The following is a 21,224-nucleotide window of genomic DNA, read 5'->3' on the forward strand; positions in this document are numbered from 1 at the left end:
AAGCTAAAATGCTACATTATAATTTATTATGTATTCATAAATTGTAGTACATTTAGTAAAATGTATATGCTAATATCCTATATACACATTAGCAAACAACACTACTGAATGGCCCATGTAAGCTTGTGGCATGTAAGATGTGAAAATAAAAAAAATAACGCACATCAAAAGAGAGTTTGGCATTTATTATAATAGTCAAATGTACAGTAACGTTTCAGATGGATATGCATGCAAACATCCTATTTTCTCAAAAGTCCCATGTGAAACCAGCACAAGACATCATACTTGATTACAGTTTCAGATGAAGAATCTTTTTACACTCTCATATTAATTAAGTCACGTGACATTTGCTTGACACTTATGGTCATTTCAGTGTCTCTGCAACAAAGAAAGAAAAGTTGATTGGTTACAAAATGGTCTTTAACTCACTGTCCTAAAGCATGAGCCAGCCAGACAGATGACAGGCCGACAACTTGATCTTTACTGCACACAAAATGTATTAGCAAATATTGTGAAAATATTTTGCCTTCTCTTTATGTAATATGAATAGAGTCATAAAAATGCAACTAAAAACATGTGGGCTTCTTTTCAAAGTTGAGTCATATAACCCCCTTAAATAGAATATGTTCTTATATAAACTAATGCATTACAAAGAGAAGAGCTGTACTATTAAAAAAAATACAAAATGGAGGATTCAATCCTCTTTTTCTTTACATCTTAATTTTCATTTGAGACAATCTGACTGTAGTGACGATTGTGTTCAAAGTGCATTCTTGTCTATTAAGGATTATTTCAAGAAAACACCTGCAAAGTAAGAAGCACTGATAGGCAAGAGGTTCCATTGTGTGATAAGCAACATGCCACTCTTTTACGGTGATTAGTTTTGTGACACCTTTGAAAAACAAAAGGGTGGGGGGGTGGGGTGGGGTGCATTTGGCATACTCAGCACTGAACAGAATCTGAGGCAGAGGAGGCTAGAGGTGGCATTTCTTCCTTGTTATAGCTCTGCTGTCACAAATCAAGGTGCCAGTTGTCAGCTGGTGACACACAGATTCACAGAACTTTGATTTCTAAGTATGTGCATGTTGCATTAAAAAAATTAAAGTTCACTTCAAACAATAGCTTTGGTTAAAAGAAAAACAAACAAATTGGAAATGAAAAGCACAGGAACAAAAACACAATGAACAGTGATATTGAGTTGTGATGATTATCCCTTTATTACAGCTGGAGGAGAAGTGGTTTATGAGGAAGTGCTTTAGATTTAGGGGTAGAGGTGGTACAAAGTGCTGAGTTCATAAGACTCTTAATTGAAAACACGAGACCTGCAATTCAAAATCTTTTTTTTTTTTTTTTCAATTTGACCATGGAGCACCCACCCTACAGCTTTTTTTAAACAAGAAAAAATCTAAATAAGAATTTGATGTGTTTTTATTTGTGTTTTTCTTTTTGTATTTATATGTTAGTATATTTCAACTCCTGACATCTTCAGACTTCTGGACACTGGTGGAGTTAAGGGTCTTCGATGTCCAGGAAATCCTTTTTGGGGGGTGCACTGCCTCTGTACCAGGCACACGAATCATCATTCCTCTTGATGCAAGCAAAGTGTTTGGCTTGCTCTCCGTTGTATACCTTCTCAATCACCCAGTCTGTCCACAGACACTCTGTTGGGCTGTTGATCATGCAGGGGATGGAGGTACAGCGTGTGATCTGGGTGACAGCGAAAAGACGGAGATCAAGGTATGAACTTAAAATGTGCATTTCTGGAGGACAGTTTCCCACTACTGGTAAGAAATCACTACTAGCAAATAAACTACTTCCCTACCTTGCAATCACAGCCTGTTTCATACCGCTGAGTCAGGCTCTTCTGCTGGGTGGCACTCATGTCCTCCCAGGGCTCAATGAAGTCACACAGTGTGACATGCATTGTCCCATCAGCTTCCAGTTTACCTGCAGCATGAGGAGAAGCAATGAGGTGATGTGAAACTGGATATGAATGCTCAAAAAGGAATATTTGTCATATCATGCAGTTCACTGCTGAAATACCTGTGATAAGATACTCTTTTTTGCCATTCGTCTCCAGAGTCACTCCACACACCGCAGAAGAGGGAGCAGTGTAGATGGCATCAATGTCCTGAGTGGGACCTTTGAACATCTGATGATGCAAAGAATAAACTTTCAGATTCATACTGTGCTTAGGTTTATATTCAAGCATGATGATGAGAATTAAAATAACTTCATTCCATATACCTTGATCTGTTTGATGTTATACTTGATCCGCTTGATGGGATTTCCATAGATGTCATTGCCAGCGTCAACCTCCTCCTCTCCAACCACTTTTGCCCTGATAACTGGAAAAAGACAAAAAAAAAAACTCACATTAACATTTGTTGTATCCCAAGACGAGGTTTCAAAATGTAACATCATTGTTATGTTAAAATTGAACTGGATCTAGATTTGCCTCTATCTGATCTGAGCTCTGCCCAGGTTTGGCATGCTGACGTTGGCCGCAACACAGCATGCCAAACCTGTGGCTTGGATCTGAGGAGTCTGCATGTGCCAGGTGCTGAGAAGACAGAGGCACATGAGTGTTTCATCAGCTGCAATCAGAGGGAGGAATGTGTGCTGCCTGTTCCCAGGTTCCTGTGCCGACACAGGAGGAAGCCAGTCAGCAATCTTTGAAAAGCTGAACTAGAATGCTCCCCTTGCCCCAAGGCCCCTCTGCCGGCCTGCCTCTCTGTCTGGATAGAGGTGCTGACATGCAAATCAACCTCTTTTCTCTAGCATGCGGCCTCCCCCTTCTCTCTCCCTTTCTCTCTTGCACTCTGAAGTTCCAGCTTCCAGATTCACAGAGGTTTGGATGAGGAAAAGTAAAATAGCTCAAGTGGAAAAACATTACCAGAGCCATACAGATGAGTCTTTGAGCTCAAATCCTGAGTAGTTAACAAAAAATTCAAATCCAAATACTGAAGTACAGTACAATATTTATTATTAGCCCATCATAACTAAATACCAACATACTACTGGTATACTGCAAGTTGCAATGATAACTGTAGCTTCACAATGAAAAAGCATTAGAAAAATCACAGTTAAAATAAAACTTTCGTATGGCAGAGACTAGCGACGCAGTTAATGCTAACCAGATGTTTTCTCTCAAATTCCAGTTCAGTCCCTGCTAAGGTGGCAGCTACTGATCGTTTCAGACCATCACCAGCATGTTCCTTTACTGAATAACATCAAGCATTTTCCTTTGCTTTTCAAATGAAGCTGTAAGCCATATGTGTCCTAATTCAATGACAATAGAGGCTTAGAGAACATCTCCTTTTAAGGGTCTAAAGCATCAACTCCATAGCAGAAGGAAAATAGAGAAAAATGAGAATGTGTGCACAGATGGAGGGAGTGATGGAGTGATGAGGATGGTTGCGTTCAGGGGAAAGAAGGAGAGGACAGACAAGAATGGCAGCCACATTGCAGATGCAGTATTGGCCTAACTCTGTCCAGTAAACACAGGCCTTCCAAGCAATACTGTAATACTGTCACAAGCAGCATGGAGAAGCCTTAAGAGAGCCAAAAAGCTGTACACACTAAAAAAAAAAAAGATTTAGACACTGCACTGAGGAATAATCTACACCAGTCAACATGTTTTTCATTTTACAAATCACAAGCTCCTTCGCTCCCGATCATGCACTTTGAGGTAGCAGCACTGAGAAACTATCCAACTTCTCCGGCTGCAGAGTGGATTAGTGGTAATCCCCTTTGCTCGAGTGTGCAGAATCACACAGAGATCATTTCTACTTGCGGAAAGTAGGGCAGGTGAAAATCAGCACAGTATGTAAAAAAAAAAAATACAAAAAAAACACTCAGACATGGGGCTTACGTGAATGATGATATACAATCTCAACACTTCTAAGAGCCAGGGTTACCTCTTTAAGCTGTATTCAGCATGCTAAAAAAAGACAATTTATAAAGACAAGATGATGGTTATACAGTGTTACATCCCTTTCATTATGCTATAAGTTATAAACACTCAAATCTGAAAAGTTCTCATTCAGTCCCAGTGATATAGTGCTTTTTAAACTTCTACTATAACTTAATTTTTTTGTGCTGATATAGAGCATATACCTAATTCTCCAAGGGCTTGACATTTACTGAAACAGGCTGACAAAGCCCTTTAAGGATCACAAAACTGGTAAGTGAAGGAACCATCTCATTTTCTCGTTAAACAATAAACACAATATCTTGCATTTCATATTGTGGTCGTGGGAGTGCTTCAAAAAACAGAGAAAAAAGCAAATGCATGTCATGCAATTGCTGGGCCTGCACATTCATTTTCCTCCCTCAGAGGCCACAAGGTGGTCAGACTTCTTGTGAGAAAAACTATACTACAAATGCAAACTGACTAGTCTGCTAATCCTGTCCAAAGATGCATGGATTAATCCAGCATTGAATTTTTGTTTTCCTTTGAAATTTGAATTTGTGGAGTCCTTTTTCCATTATCCCATTAGAGCCTAAATGTGCCAATAGTCAGCCTTTCAGGCATCAAAATCTTATTGATTACTTGACATTTTAATGTTTTGTCTTGTATTCGTGCACTTCACATGATGGAGGATGTGAACAAATGTTCACCAGTCTTCTGAAATGGAGCCAGTGCACATACAAGTGCAAGGGAAATTTGTTCCACTAGGTGCTCTGAACCTGCTGGATGAATTAATCCAATCAAAGTTACAATGCAGAGAATTTTGCACACATTCACTCAGGCCCAAAGTAGGAGTCTAGTTTTAATGTTAACTCTGTTTACACAGCTTGTAGAGCTGTGTTTATCCCGGAAGTCACGTTAAAGACAGCTTTCCCTTTAAGATCTCCAATGATTCACTGTCCTTTTCCCCAAAAACAGCACAGATATACCCCATAATCAGCAAAAAATGAAAAAAAAAATCTGACATAAAAAGCAAATGCATAATGAGTACAGCATATGACTGCCCGATATTCCTCTGCCTCAGCAAAAGACCCAGGGGATGGATTTCAGTTTATGAGGGAAGACTTTTCTTGGTTCCTGCTCTGCCTGTTTTGACAAGATAACTAAGAAAACTAGAGGTTTACAACTGAACCTGACCTGGTATTCTGACTTTCTCACAGTAATGCTGACAGAATGAGGTCGGCTCTGGTATAGGAAATAGATAAAGTCAAAAAGGTGACAGTAACAATTTACAAAACAGTGTGTTTTGATCAGACTGTTGGATCAGTGGCTCCCCTCCGATTATCGTTTACACTTTTCATTGGCATCTTTCAAACCCACAGCTTTTGCCTCACACGAAGGTCATTGTTTTGTATGAAGTACAATTGATCATCTTCAAAGGAGACATAAGAAGTGGAACAGTGATACATTTTTTTTATAACAATAGCTTTTACACTGTCAGAACTACTCAGTTGTCTTAAGAGGAACTAAGTTTGCAAGCTGTTTGAGTAAATGTTGCATAATCTTCCATAGACTTCAGACACTCTAACCGACACTACATCTGTGCAACTTAAGTAATACTTTCACTTCAGTAAACTGTCAGACTCTTAGTAGGGGTCCCTCAAGGCAAAGTCTTACCAAACTTTATTCCACAAAAAGATTGTGTCTAACATAATCAAACTAAATGATCTATTTTAACATAAATATCCATCACCTAATAGTTAGAATAGCTGAAGAAAAATGATGATTCATTTACATTGTTAAAAAAACAAGCCTCGATAGTAAAGATAGGACTACCCATAGTAGGTCATGACCTTGATTTAGAAAGTCAGTTTGGGATTTCATCACTCCACAAACTGCTGCAAATTGATTTACAGTGTTGCAACCAGTGACGATACAGTAACTGCCAATGATTATACAAGCGCGTCGAAAATGTCAGAAAGATTTTTTCTGACGTTTAGCTTTCAAAGTAAGTTTCGTAAGTTGCCAAAGTTTGACTGACTTCTCTCGTGAACTCTTGCATTGGGTAGCATTCTTGTCAAACTACTAGATGTCACACTTTCTGTCACTTTGGTATTGCTATGAAGGCTGCTGAAGAAACAACATTTAAGAATCTTTTTTAAACTGGGGAGACTGATCTCCTTGACCCTTAGTGGTTTGTGTTAACTCAAGGGTCTATCCATGGTGCTGATGCAGAAACAAAGGGGTCAGGGTCATGTGACCTCAGCAATGGCTCAGTTGGGAAGTTCAAATAGCTATCAGCACCTTAGTTTAGTCAGAGCCCTGTACATTCTTCCTTGACAAATACCTGAAAGTACACCCAACACTGGTTTCAAAACATATGTACTATGACACAAGGCCTTAAGTACAAAAAAGGCTTAAACACCCCAATCTCTTCCTTTAATTTAGTTTAAACTGTCAAATGTGAGCACAGGGAAGAAAACTACATAGATGTAACCACCTATGCCTTCTTCATTGTGCGATACTCCTTCAGCTTCACGCTTTAGCCCTTTTAACTTTTACCAGCAATAACATTTTTTCAGGTTGTTACCAACAGGTGTTCCAAATAACTGCCTTTAATCAGTGGCATCTTTACTGAAAACCTCACAGTGCTACTTTCAAACATCAAACACCATAGGTTTGTCCACCAAAACTAAAGCTTTGCATACTTAGACATACCCTGGAGCAAAGATATCCAAAATGACATTAAAAAGCTGCAAAATGACAGAATTGCAATGAGTCTTTAGTGCGTCTATGATTAAGTATACTTCTGGTCAGTCATTTTGGTGAATTTGTCAATTTAGAAGAAGTAGTAGTAGTGGGCCACTGGGCCCTTGTACTAGGCTAATTTGCCTCAAATTAAGTATCATATTACCCAAATCCCTTCACTGTCTCAATTACATTTGCTACTTGGCTGTGTGATTTCAATGAAAAGGTTCAAGAAACTGCAAAAAAGGGAGAAAAGAATCTAAATCTGACTTTCCTTAGCAGTACACTCTCCAGCAGGATAATAAGGTTTCTTCATCCTCCAGAGTCATGGAATCCCATGGTAAAGAGAATCCTTTGCATAAGTCACCTTCTGTATAAATGCCACACACTCAGCCAGCTCATAAGCAAGAAAAAAGACCCTCAGCAAACCCCAATTTAAATACCTACACAAGCTGGTCACTGTTGAGACTCTTGTTAGCTTAAGGCCTGTGTTGAAGGCAGCAACAAGCAGTGTTTTGTGAAAGGCAAAATAAGAGGGAAACTATCCCCATGGCCTTTGAGCAAGAGAAACCTAACTCGCCATTCAGCAATCTTGGAAGAAATACACCTAAACTTCAGGATCATTGAGCTGATGATGGTGGCTTCTGTTGCAAAACATTATGCTGAGAAAATCTGCATTTATTATGTTTTCTTGAGAGGCAAAATCTATAAATGAGGAATAAATTGTGCAATGAGGAAAAACCTTTGCCAACCTCCTTAACAGCAGCCAATAATGTAGCAAGGGGATGGGAAAAGTTGTAAAAATGGATCAAATATTTCACATTTGGTGCTACTGTTATATTGTAGATCACAGAAAGGTTGCAAAACGAGATAGAATGGAGAAAAGTACATGCAGTACACTGTTGTGTCTATGAAGACTGAAGAATATCAACAGATGATTAGAGAGAAAAAGAGGAGGGCAGTGGAAAGAAGGAGACAGAAAATTCCATCCTCCTCCCCGAGTAATTGTAAACATAAGAGTGAGGCGGTTTTCCTCTGCAGTTTACAGTTTCTTCGACAAAAACAACCACACTGATCCTTGACATTCAAATCGTAATGATAAAATGCTACTTCAGATTTGCTGATTTTAAGTCAGTGAATCAAACTTACCGACATCTGAGCTGCAAAACGCCTGCTGAGGATGCGCAGGAGAGCAGCTGCAGGCTTCTGCCATTTCTTCCACCCGCCAAACAAACAGGATTGCCAGAGTGACAAAACAGCTGTTCATCTTTGCTTCTCCTTAACTTAATAAACAGGTGGAGTGGAAAAATAAAAATATATGAAGTGGTGCAGCTGAGCAGACTGATGAGCCTTTAGGTGAGGTATCCTCAGCTTCAAGTGAGTGAAAAAAAACCCGATCCACTTGTCAAAGTCTGTGATGCACAAGGCATGAGAGGGAGCTCATTCCCGTAGAAGACTGCACCCGGACACCTCCTCCAAAAATCTGTTTTCCACTGCGATGTGGAGCAGCCGTGTTTTATTAGCGCAGTAGGGCAGCAGACTCCTCCTCCTCCTCCTCCTGCTGCTGCTGCTGCGGAGTTCAGGGCGCCCAACTTTTCACATGCACCAGCAAACTTCGTCACCCTCTGTCACAACTGTGATGCACGAAGAGGTGGGCAGTTGTATTTTTTCTTTTACTGAAACATGGGGGTGACATTCAGCAGCATGTGGTAAATCGCCCTTTTCATGTGAGGGCTGAACCATTTTCCCAAGAAACCTCATTTGGTCTAACTTTTGTCTTTCTCCGACATAATTGCACAAGAGTTTTTATACTTATCAATTTGTCTTTCAGCACCACTAGGTAACACAATGTACCATTAGAACATAGGGGTGCTGGAAATGGGTCTCTGTAACCCTATGTAGATATTCCATTAAAATCAACAGTTTCCAGCTAGAATAGTCACTTACCACATTAACAATGTCTAGACTGTATTTCTGATTCATTTAATGTTATCTTCACTGAAAAACAGCCTTCTTTCAAAATAAGGACATTTCTAAGTGATCTCAAAATGTTGAATGGTAGTGTATATATTTGTCATTTTTGACACAGATTATGAAGAAATTTAGTCAATTCAACTCATCTTTTTTACTTTCCTGAATGCAAATACACTAATTATGTTCATTTCTAGATCATTGGACTTAAAATGACATTTTTCCCCTACATTTTCAGACTAATTTAAAACTTAAACAACATGAGTTCTTATGACTATAGGCTTTTTGACTCAAAATGATGAGCTCAACTCATTTGATTAAGTTTATAAGAAACAAGATTAGCCCTTAAGCAGACTTCCCAGGATGCATTTCTAGTGAGATAAAACTGTCTTAGAAAACGAAAAAGGAAAGCAAATCTGTCTGCTGCCATTTCCATGAAACTAGTTGATCCAACTTAAAATCTGAAGTTTTTGAACTTGTTATTACAAATTATGGTAATTTTACATTTTTGTAACTCATAAGATGACTTTGAACTAAATGCACTTAACTCAGCTTTTTAAAGCGGTGGTGAAACATAGGTTTGTAACCTGAAGGAACTTCAAATGATTCATTTTGTGGTTTCTACAAAAGACAATAAATCAGCAATAGGTAAAACATTCAAAGAGTTATATTTATAGTCATCAAACATATTTTAGAAATACACATCTTTCTTTATTTGTGTAGTGGACATACAATGTTTTCACTCAGATGGTTAGGAGCTTTTGGTTGGATTTCAGACCTGCTTTCATGATGTAAAACATAATTCAAGTGGGGTTTTTTGTTTGTTTTCAATTTTTAAAAAAAAAAAGTCATGTCTATGACTTGAATGCACATATGATGAGCTAAAACTGAGACCAGAGGTCACCAAAATCCAAATGATTCTTTGTCGGTTAAGCATGAGAATCTACAGCAAACTTAAAGTAAGAGAGTTCAGTAAGAGTAGTGATATTTCTCTTTATTTTGTAAATATAAAGCTACAATACAGTCAGTATGTAAGTAACTTACAGAGATCCGAAGTGAGACCAGCAAAATTGGATTTTCTTGCAGATGTAAGAGAACTTCAAAATGATCTTCACAAATGCTAACTAGAAAAGCACTCAGAGAGCGCAGACCTCCGCCAGGCCATCTGTTTGTCTGTCTGTCTGTCTGTCTGTTTGTCTGTTTGTCTGAACAAACAGACAAACTGAACCTGGCGGCCATCTCTCAATTGTACATAGTCCTCCAAAAAGTCCTGGATCCAGATGGTGATCCGGATCACCTCCAAAATCTAATCGATTGTTACTTTTGCTCTTCCAGACATTCTGTAAAATTTTGGTGAAAATCTGTCCATAACTTTTTGAGTTATGCTGTTAACAGACAAACAGACAAACAGACAAACAGACAAACTCCGGTGATTACATAACCTCCTGGCGGAGGTAATGACAAAAAAAAAACAGCTTAGAAAAAAAGCCTTTTTCAACACACACATGTTGTGTAACTCAATTAATGTGCCAGATAAGAAAAGCAGTATTTTGAAAAAAAAAAGATCAAACTGCGTTTTGTGGTCCGTCCATTAAAAAGCCAAGGTGTTGTTGTTGACTCATGCATTATCTGCAGTAACAGCATGGCAGAGAGCTGAGAATGCTTTCGAAATTATTAAACTTCACAGACTGCAACTTTAAAGTTGAAAAAATTACATTTGGATGATACATTTTGGATGATACATCCAGTAAGATCCGATGTCTCACTCTTGAGTTCCATTGAGTTGCAGTCACCCAACGATTCTTTCATTGTTGTTCCTGATAAATGCAAAGGTTTTGTTAAAATATTTTACTTCCCATTTGAGAGAAATCACCATCTGTTACAAGATAAGGGAAGTGAAACTCCTGCTGCCTTGCCCTTTTGAAACTTTCAGCAACTTTTATATTCACTCTTTTTTGCTCAATTTCTGGTTTCCACAATCTCCTGAGGGAAATATATGCATTATATTATGCTATGAGACTGTTAGTCTGTAAAATTTCATGCTGAGCAGCTAACCAATGAGCTAAAACTTGCTATTAATGTCACTTAAGCAGCGGAGCAGTGAATTCAGGCAACTGCTTTTACTACGTCACAGTTTCATTTGTTATAGCGATAATAGTTGATTCTAGTTCCTTAGCCCACACTGCACAGTTAGTTGTGGTTTTAATTCAGTGAGAGTCTTTAAGCACGTAGAGTCACTTTCAGTAACTTGTTTGCCACTGATGAAATTACTGAGAAAGAATGACGGAGGAGTGGCAGAGTGGAGAAAGGTGACATCATGCCCTTAAATTTAATAGACTCAATGTGGCGGCGATTCCCCCTGTGTAAGCTACCCAAGCCCCTCCACCCCGCTGTGAAAGAAACATTATGCTATAGTCAAATTCTTGAGTTGTTTCTCATCCCTTACTCATGCACAAAAATAGATGGCTCTTTTATTGGAAAGTTGACCACGGCAACACCATCTTTAGGAAACTGTAGATCTCAAGAGTTTTTGGTTTGTGGCCTCCTGTGTTGATTCTGGCTTCATGGAGAGAGATCACTGTGAGGGCACGGTGTGTTTGATGATTAGAGTTGATGATGAATAATTATGAGGACTGAGGAGAAAAAGAGAGGGGACTGTATCTGCTGTGGCTGCCTCGCTCCCTGACATCATTTTTGGCCACTAAATGACAGTCTTCTGGCTACTCTGGCAAATATTTCCATAGCTGAGCATTTTTGCCTGGTTTCTTTTCCACAGGTCTCCCTCTTGATGTCTGTGTAAAAACAGACAGGCAGTCAGGAAGAGAAAAAAGGAAAATGGCAGAACTAGCTAAGTGACATCTCTGTTACATCCCTAATGCCTTTTTGCTAATAGAAAATTTGGACATTCCTTCAGCTAAGAGTGCCACCAATCAGATAAGGAAAATTTCCAAATTCTTAGCAATTTTGTAAGGCAGTATGAGTCACCGAGTGCAAGTTACCGGACACAAAAGACGCAACAGGAACAACACATATGTTGGGCGTGGGACAGACATCAAGACACATGAAGGGAAGTGACACATCCAAGACAAAACGGGTGGAAATATACTTCCGTCTCATTCCACAGTTTACCAGAGGCATCGGAGGAACAGCAGATGCCTTCTTCTGGGTAAAGCCTGCCGCCCCCTGTCCAAACAGTCGGCTTCCTTTGCACCAAGATGCTGACTGATGTGGTGGGTTCCGCTCAGATCACAGTCATGTGCCCGGCTCCTGGGTATATTTCAAATTACCTCACAGCATGACCATTCCGAGCTATTTCCCACACTGTAACTCTCCCTTTAGAATGGGGTTTTACTCACCAGTAAAGATCTGGATTATTGTATCAACATTTGGTTTTAATTTGTTGAAAAAGGGCGGATTTGTCAAAGAAGTGCAATGTAAGCAGCCCCCCTGTGTACATTACCGACTACAAATGCCAAAAGGGGCTTAAAAATGGCCTGAACCTCCATCCCCTAAATTACAGACTTGCAAGGCCAGGAATACTCTCAAAAGGAAGTGCCCAGTAAGACATAAAAAGAGGGTCTCATTGTGGGAACTGGTGGGTGCTGTGGCAGTGACCCACATCCTCTGACTCCCACCCCCTCTGCCCTTGTTGCCTGCACACATCGCACATGACCTGACCACCGCGTAGCTTTTTGGCTATCCATCCCCCCCGTTGCACTCCCAGCCACAACCCAGGGGTAATTCCCATAATTTTCCATTCATCAGTGGTGCTATTCATATTGCACTGGTGACAATGTAAGACAGTGAATCAGCATTAGCAGATTGCCTGAGGGATGGCAAGTAGGAGGAAAACATCTGTTTGAAAGACACCCCCTCACCCCCACCCGCCCCTTGCAAAAAGAGAAGAGATTACAAAAACCACACTGCAGACTCCGGGGTCAAATAGTCTCAACTGTCCACAGGGTGGTGTCCAAACTTACCAGTTAGTCATCATGAGTCGACTAACAATGTCCACAAAATGCTCTTATCGTCTTGAGTATTTTTTCAGTGGCATTGTGCAGTCTGAATGTACGTGTTTACTGGAACTTTCCCTTTTACTTCACTTCCTTTTGTGTTAAATAACTTGTAAATGAAAGTACAGTCATTTCCTCTACAGACAGGGATGCTACCCGTTCATGACCCAGAAGTCAGGGGCAAGGCTTGAAATGATGAACAATTAACAGCAGGTTGCTGTTGTGCAAGTATTTAACCCTTTCAACCCCACAAAGGCTTTGGGGCAATTAGATTATTACAAATTACTGCACAAATACAGTCAAATTCAATTTTCAGACTTTTATTTTTCTGATTTTTAAAATGTTGTTATTTATTTATTTGATTAAAAACTGTAAAATCTGATTTAGACTGCAAACAGCATTATTGACAACTTTACACTGATGCCCCAAGATTGGCCATTTTTGCTTTTTAAAAAAATGTCAATTTAAACTATTTTTCCTTTGTTTCAAATACATGACCATTCAAAAGTTTGGGTCACTTAGAAATGTACTTATTTTTGAAAGAAATGCATTTTTGTCAGTGAAGATAACATTAAATGAATCAGAGATCCAGTCTAGACGTTGCGAGTGTTTTAAATGACTATTCTAGCTGGAAACGGCTGATTTTTAATGGAATATCTACATAGGGGTACAGAGGCCCATTTCCAGCAACCAACACTCCTGTGTTCTAATGCTACATTGTGTTAGCTAATTGTGTTGAAGGGCTAATTGATGATTATAAAACCCTTGTGCAGTTATGTTACCACATGTGTGAGTTTTCATGGAAAACATGGAATTGTCTGGATGACTCCAAATGTTTTGAATGGTAGTGTATATTTGATCAAAAATACACCTCACTTCATCTTTTATTATTCTAGTTGTTTTAGAGGTATACACATTTTAAATTTTAATCAGAGTTGGTTGATCTCAGACATATTCCAGCATACAAGAACCTTCAGGGAACATTCTCTGAACTGGGATCTTTTATGTCTTCAATTTATGGTAGTGTTAATACAATGCCTAAGAACAAAACGGTGTAATTTACAGGTAACTTTACAAGTGTTGATTATGGTGGCAACACTTACGGCGGTAACTCCTATAAAGTAGTATAAAATCAGAGAGTCGTGATACAGTGTTAAACAGACCTCACATTGTGCTTTAAAGTACTGTAATCAACTACAGATCAATCAACTGTTTAAGTTAATTACAACTGTAAAACTGCAAAACTGGTGACCATAGCCACTAGGATCTTACAGTAATTTTATAGTTTTAATTTCCATTTCTTTACTATTGTTTTATCCCTTGTCCTTGTTATAGTAAATGTTAGATAATAACTAGTATAATCACAGAAAAAGCAAGTTATTTCACAAGTTGACTGTAACAAAAACTGGTGAAAACTTTAAATAATATCTGCATCAAAAATGTTTATTTTTACAAATGTTAATTTGTACTTTTATAATGCTTGACTGCAAAATTACAGATTTTTTAAAATTCTATTTAATTCTGCAAAACAAACTGTTATATTACATATAATATGTCTTTAATCATTATTTTACAAATGGTTCCCTGTTTTGTTAAGTTACAGATAATAGTGACATAAAAGACGATGATAATATTGATGTAAAATCACTCAAAATGTATCATTTATATTTTGACTGTTAAAGAATGTCTAAAACTGTATTTGTAAAAATCAGTATTTTTTTCCGTATAGTAATTAGTTTTTTCACAATGTCTGACTTTAAAACTGGGCACTTTTATGATTTTTAAATCTGCTACAAATATCATTATTATACACTGTATAATGCTTTATGTCTACTCTTCAGTAGTCCACTATTTTTAGCACATTGTTGCACTCTTGCCTCCAGATTATTATTTTTTTAATTTATCTATTTTTACATAATTTAGGGTTTTTGTTTTTTCTGTTCTTTTCTTTTTAGTGTCCCCGCTGTGTCTGGGGGTGGTTGATGAGGGTGTGAGAGACAAACAAAAGGTTAAAATTGTTTGTAAACAGAAAGGAACTGTAGGTAATAATCAGCTAATAATTCACATCATAAACGTATCGAAAGCATCACCAAGAAATTGCTATAAAAAGTTGAACTTCATCCGTTCACAAACATGGCCTGGCATTCCTTCCACGGCTCCTTTTGGAAATTAATTAATTGATGGATTTTCTCTGTCATTTGTATGGCACATGACTCTTTAACATGAAATAATATAATGTTTATATAAAGGCACTCATAATTCTTGTCACATCTTCTGCTTATATTGTTATGTTGCTGTGCGTTTCTGCTATAACAACGCATTTAGTTGTTTCTGAAATAAGGGAAAACTGGAAAATTTTGGAGGATACTGGATTTCAAATGATGTAGGTTACCTACTGAGTCATGGTTCATAGACGCAAGTAAATGGAATTTCAAAATTCTGGGGCAAACCAATATAATTTGCAATGACTTAAGGGGTTAATTATTTCTTACGCAAAATGACATAAGAGTGAAAATACTGCCAGATATTACTCACAACAAAAACAAGTCTACCCTGTGACGAAATACCAGAACTTTCCCTCATCATGACGACATAACATTATATTTGTGAATGAGTCACATTACGTGTACAGCCCTCACTCCCTAATATTTGATCAAATAACTGCTCTAAGTTTGTTGCATGGAGGACTCATCTTTAAACATACTCACTGATCACGTAACCTGTGAAAGTGATCAACTGGCTTAGTGTAGCTACAGACCGTCACTTCTTAGAAGCCCGTGAGTCACTGTGTGTTATATGTTACTGTTTAACTTACCTGCCCAGGCATGTACGCCTGCATGTCGTCAAAATGTGACTCTGGTTGTGTGTGGAAGAAACGCAGGAAGACTTGAAGACAGTCTGGTGTGTGGTGAAAAAACAACTGCTGGGAAAATTCCATGATTCATGAAGAGGAAAGTGCCATTATTCTTCATCAGAAGCCTGTAAAAATGAAACCTTTCAGCGTCTGAATCTTATCTGATGAGGCAGAATCAAGTCACCATGCTTGAAGTTTATTTTTATCCTGTTGGAGAGAAGTGCTATGAGAAACATGACTATTTCACACAAGAAAATTAACTAAAACAAACTAAATTTTATTATTTTATCTTCCCTTGAGTGGTAATTTCTATATATCTGAAAATATGCATTCACTTTCTAGTGGAGATTTAGATAAGAAGACCAATATTGGTCCCATGTTGCAGTTGAATATTTTTATACAAGATTATAGCACGTTACTAAAGCAAAAGTATGTAAGGATTGATTTAGAAAGTGTGCTTGAAGTATTAAAAGCAGAGAAATACCTCATGTGATTGGTATAGAAGTATACACTGAAAGGTCACACCAATAAAAACATCTCTGTAATATTGTTTAGGCCCCCCATTAACACAGGATCTTTTTGGGCACCCTGTAATGTCTGTGTACCAGGACGTAGCATACACACGTGGACAAAATTGTTGGTACCCCTCAGTTAAAGAAGGAAAAACCCACAATTCTCACTGAAATCACTTGAAACTCACAAAAGTAACAATAAATAAAAATTTATTGAAAATTAAATAATCAAAAACAGCCATTACTTTTGAATTGTTGATTAACATAATTATTTAAAAAAACAAACTAATGAAACAGGCCTGGACAAAAATGATGGTACCTCTATAAAAGATTGAAAACTATTTGACCAGAGTGACATCATTAACTCAGGTGTGTCATTTAATTGACATCACAGGTGTTTCCAAACTCATAATCAGTCAGTCTGCCTATTTAAAGGGAGACAAGTAGTCACCCTGCTGTTTGGTGAAAAGGTGTGTACCACACTGAACATGGACAACAGAAAGCGAAGGAGAGAATTGTCCCAGGACATCCGAAAAAAAATGATAGACAAACATCTTAAAGGTAAAGGCTATAAGACCATCTCTAAACAGCTTGAAGTTCCTGTGACAACAGTGGCTCATATTATTCAGAAGTTCAAGACCCACGGGACAGTAGCCAACCTCCCTGGACGTGGCCGCAAGAGGAAAATTGATGACAAATTGAAGAGACGGATCGTTGGAATTGTATCCAAAGAGCCCAGAGCAACCTCCAAAGAAATTAAAGGTGAACTCCAAGGCCAAGGTACATCAGTGTCAGATCGCACCATTCGTCGTTGTTTGAGCCAAAGTGGACTTCATGGGAGACGACCAAGGAGGACACCACTGCTGAAAAAAACTCATAAAAAAGCGAGACTGGAATTTGCAAAAATGCATGTTGACAAGCCACAAAGCTTCTGGGAGAATGTCCTTTGGACAGATGAGACCAAACTGGAGCTTTTTGGTAAGGCACATCAACTCTATGTTCATAGACTCAAAAACCAAGCATACGAAGAAAAGAACACTGTCCCTACGGTGAAACATGGAGGAGGCTCAGTAATGTTTTGGGGCTGCTTTGCTGCATCTGGCACAGGGTGTCTTGAAAGTGTGCAAGGTACGATGAAATCTGAAGACTATCAAGGCATTCTGGAGAGAAATGTGCTGCCTAGTGTCAGAAAGCTTGGTCTCAGTCGCAGGTCATGGGTCTTCCAACAGGACAACGATCCAAAACACACAGCCAAAAACACCCAAGAATGGCTGAGAGAAAAGCGTTGGACTATTCTAAAGTGGCCTTCTATGAGCCCAGATCTGAATCCCATTGAACATATGTTAGCTTCTAATAAATTCATTTTTTTTCTAAATAATATAGGACCACAATAAAAAAAGAGGAAAATCCAACCTTTAATTCAAGTGCATTTATTCAGTGGGGAAAAAAAATCACACATTAAGAAATAATTCTTTTACATCAAATCATGTGTGCCACAATTGTTAGCACCCTGATGTTAATACTTTGTACAACCCCTCTTTGCCAACAAAACAGCACCCAATCTTCTCCTATAATGCATTTTTCTACAATTTTCAGTGTGAGAGTATGCTTCTGCAATAAAAATTAAATTTGTTTTTTAAGGCTTTCAACTGGCAGATATTATTTTAAGCAGCAAGGTTCGTGTCTGAGTAAGTAAATTTATTCCTTTGACTGTCTAAAAGCTTATTAGAAACCACACTATTATCTCACCAGTGTGACCTTCCTTCAACTGAAATTCATTCATTATGTCTAATAGGGTGAAGCTGTGAATCAATTTGGTGATTAATCAAACTTGGCCCCTGTTAAACTTGTTGTTTCCTGTCTGTCATATCTGGATGAACTCCAGATTAATATTAAAATGTATATATTACTGTGGGGGATAAATTGGATCTTTAAAGAACAGTACCAACACACACAGACAACAATCTAGAAATCACTTTACTAAAAAATAAATGCAGGTAAGAATATAGATTTTCATGAAAACACCAGTTAATTGAGACTTTCTAAATTTGTGGCTATATATTTGTAATTAATCATTTAAAAATCATTCACATTGATTAGAGAATAAAGAATTGATTGGAATTTAATGAATAATGAGATAAGCTGATCATCTGTATGTGAGAAAGAACTCTTCTGGCCCTGATGTTGGCTCAGACATACTCTGGTCTCACCACAAATCGGTAGGTGTACTTGTCATCAGGACAGGGATAGGAGGGGACCTGAGTACCATTTGTGGTGATAGGAGCCATGTTGCTTTTGAAGCTTTGAACCTGACAGACGTACTTGCCATTACACATCACTAGAAGCTGGTTACGAAACAGGATGTTGCTATCTAGGTTGACTTGATTTTCATTGACCAGCCTTGCCATAGGAACAGACTCGCACCTTAGACCGTAGTTTGAACACTCATACTGACTCTGGAGGATGTATGCCCTCCAGTTCATTATCTTGTCCTTAAAAAGCAGGCTTTTGAGGGCAGGTGTTCTGAAGAACTTGTTATTGCTTTGACCATATGTGTAGCTTTGACGATAATCATAACCATTGAATCTGTTGTTGTATCGGATAGGTTGCCGATACTGATCTCTTATGTTTGAAAGGTCAATAACAGCACTCCAAGGCTCAGCAGTGTAGATCCTGGGCTGATAATCAGCATTTTGCTTGTTGTACTTTGGGTTGGTCAGATTACCGAAGAGCAGAACATTAAACTGAAAGGCTTTCAATATATTCTCAAAATACAAATTCTTATGAGCACTGAAGAGACGCGAGCTAGACTCCATCTCAAACAGTTTCTCAGCAGGGATCATGGGGAAACGAATGTGACTCAACAGGTCAGCCTGGGTTTTCAGACTGGTGGAGTTGCCCATTTCTGAGATCCAGCTTTCTACACTCTGAAGCACAAAATACTCATCTGACACAACTACATCTGAGCGGGTTAGAAGAGCTCCAAGAAGCTCTGCAGAGATGCCGGTCCACGCTGGAGACATGGTGAAGTTTTCAAAGTTCCAGGCCAGGTACCGGATACTGTTTTCCTCAAGGATTAAGTCCTCAGTGTCCACTGCATATTGGTAAAGGGACACCTGCTTTTTGAAGGTGCTGTCATCTGGGAGGATTTCAGAAAACAGCCGGCCTATGTCTTCCTTTAGCTGCTTTATTCCAAAATTGGAGGCCATTTGGTGGAGGCACAGTGCAGAGGAGAGGGTCACATCCATCTTGCGGGTGTAAAGGTACCTATTAAAAACCAGATTGTGGACTTATGAACGGATATTTGTTAAAGTTGTTTTGATTGCATTTTCTTTCTATTGTTATGCTCGCATAACATATTAATATGCATGAAGTACTGGTAAAAACAAGTTGAAATAGTGACAGTGTACCTGATAAAGGAGGTGAAATGGGGTTGGCAGGACAGGCTGATGTTGACTGTGATGTTATCAATCCCCACTGAAGCTTTGAGGAGCGGGGAATTTGAGAGGATCACTTTGTGTGCACAGATTGTTGTCTCAACCATCTGCAGGGTCCCATCATCCAGTTTGTTTCCAGTTGGACTCCGGACAATGATCCGGAAGTCACAGTCATTCCCACTGTCAAAGATTTTGCCAAGGTCATCAGACAGACTGATACTGTGGTCCAGTGAGTGTATGGAACTACTGATGGCCGTATCAATGCCTGGAATGACAATTTCAATGGAATGAAAGCCAAACAAAATGATGAGGAATGAGCAGTGATCATGCAGAATCTACTTTGGCTGTATTCAACGCCAAAATGTGTTCTCCAAGGGAGTTTCAATACCTACTTCCAGTTTCACAAACAACTCCAACATCCTCTTTGTGAGAGCAGTCAGTTTCTCCCCAGTTTTTAAACACACAAGTAGTCAGCTGCTTCTCAGTGCCTTTGCAGTTGATGTCATCCAGCCAAATAGGTCCAGGTGCTATGATGTCAAAGATAAAAGAACACATTAAACAGGATCCATACTTCTGAATTCCTATTGTGGGTATGCTAAACTTTAAATCACAACTCCTCGCTGATTACAATCATTGCACTGCCCTCTGGTGGGGAATCAATGGAAGTAAAGGGCACCTTGTCCGTAGTCCTTTCCAATGACGACAGATTTGGCTCCAGGGAAGTTCAGCTGACGACACACCACCTGTGCTTCAGTCATGTCCCAGTTGTCATCACAAACTGTTCCCCATTTCCCATCATGATAGACCTCCACACGGCCCTCGGAAATGTTCTGAGAGCCAAACAGCCTCACGTCACCTTCCTGCGGCTCTAGGTTTTGTTCTGCATGCACACAGGTGATATTAACCAAGGGCATGGCAACAGCGATGTTATACAAGCTCAAACTGTGATCTGCAGTTCAATCTGTACTAATTTATCGTGTTCGGAATGTATTTGTAAAAGTGCACGATAAAGGCACAGCATACCAAGAGTCATGTTTTCTCTATTACAACCTTAGCACTGTATGATTTCCATTAATCATGCCATCAAGACAAAAGTGTAAACATTTTTTACACAAATAAGAGGTATTTTGGTTGACTTACTGAACATGTCAAACTTGTACGCCCTTCCGGAGACATACAGAAGCAGCAGAACCAACAAAGTGCAGAGGGTTCGTTGTGTGCCCATTTCCAACCTTGTGTGCAGTACTGATGCAGACACTGATGAACAAAAAGAAGCAATGCAGGGAAAACATGTTCCGTCGTCTTCCTTTTACATTGTAAAAACATGCTTTGAAGGATTTTAAGTGAAAAGATTAAAGTGCTAGTTTCGTTTGTCTTTTCCATTTATAAGTATGCTGTTGTTTTTTGCTATAAATTTATATATCGCAACATAAAACTACAACAGCTTTGCATGGATTTTAGTATAGTCATTGTGTAGCACTACATTTCAAATCAGAGCTGACTAAAATAAATCTGTACAATAATAATTTAAGGTCAATCTGTCTTCCTTTCCAAGATACTGCAGATATATTGAAGCAACATTACCTTCTTTCCCACGATGAAACAGTAATGTCCTCAATGCACGCCGTTATGGATTTGAGGCTATAACTAGTCCTCCAGTTGGGTGTTGACTCTTTATAGCTGCACTCACTTCTGTATTCCCTAAGTTTCATGTAGCTGAAAAAATGAAACTCAATATGTTGTGCAACTGATTTGGGTCCAGTCTAAACTTGTTTG

At 38.7% G+C, this 21,224-nt stretch overlaps 2 protein-coding genes across 2 annotated transcripts; both read right to left on the reverse strand.

The window, feature by feature from the left end:
* Positions 1 to 170: 170 nt before the first annotated feature.
* Positions 171 to 8,193, reverse strand: timp2b (TIMP metallopeptidase inhibitor 2b). The gene is made up of 5 exons (XM_022210274.2): positions 7,811 to 8,193; positions 2,248 to 2,348; positions 2,044 to 2,152; positions 1,823 to 1,947; positions 171 to 1,707 (listed from the first exon to the last, which is right to left on the reverse strand). Exons 1-5 carry the CDS (start codon positions 7,926 to 7,928, stop codon positions 1,510 to 1,512), a joined length of 651 nt encoding a protein of 216 aa, XP_022065966.1. The 5' UTR covers positions 7,929 to 8,193; the 3' UTR covers positions 171 to 1,509.
* Positions 8,194 to 17,425: 9,232 nt separating this feature from the next.
* lgals3bp.1 (galectin 3 binding protein, tandem duplicate 1) lies at positions 17,426 to 21,201 on the reverse strand. The gene is made up of 6 exons (XM_022210270.2): positions 21,033 to 21,201; positions 20,589 to 20,705; positions 20,125 to 20,328; positions 19,841 to 19,975; positions 19,422 to 19,713; positions 17,426 to 19,278 (listed from the first exon to the last, which is right to left on the reverse strand). Exons 2-6 carry the CDS (start codon positions 20,671 to 20,673, stop codon positions 18,201 to 18,203), a joined length of 1,794 nt encoding a protein of 597 aa, XP_022065962.2. The 5' UTR covers positions 20,674 to 20,705; positions 21,033 to 21,201; the 3' UTR covers positions 17,426 to 18,200.
* Positions 21,202 to 21,224: the final 23 nt, after the last annotated feature.

Source organism: Acanthochromis polyacanthus, chromosome 21, assembly GCF_021347895.1.
Source record: "Acanthochromis polyacanthus isolate Apoly-LR-REF ecotype Palm Island chromosome 21, KAUST_Apoly_ChrSc, whole genome shotgun sequence".
Lineage (NCBI taxonomy): Eukaryota > Metazoa > Chordata > Actinopteri > Pomacentridae > Acanthochromis > Acanthochromis polyacanthus.

Coding starts and splice junctions, on each gene's coding strand:
- lgals3bp.1 (XM_022210270.2), bottom strand. CDS start 20,673: ATGGGCACACAACGAACCCTCTGCACTTTGTTGGTTCTGCTGCTTCTG. Junction 19,714..19,840: donor AGTTGTTTGTGAAACTGGAA/GTAGGTATTGAA, acceptor TTGTCATTCCAG/GCATTGATACGGCCATCAGT. Junction 19,279..19,421: donor CATTTCACCTCCTTTATCAG/GTACACTGTCAC, acceptor GGTTTTTAATAG/GTACCTTTACACCCGCAAGA.
- timp2b (XM_022210274.2), bottom strand. CDS start 7,928: ATGAACAGCTGTTTTGTCACTCTGGCAATCCTGTTTGTTTGGCGGGTG. Junction 2,349..7,810: donor GTTTTGCAGCTCAGATGTCG/GTAAGTTTGATT, acceptor GTCTTTTTCCAG/TTATCAGGGCAAAAGTGGTT. Junction 1,948..2,043: donor AAAAGAGTATCTTATCACAG/GTATTTCAGCAG, acceptor CTCATGCTGCAG/GTAAACTGGAAGCTGATGGG.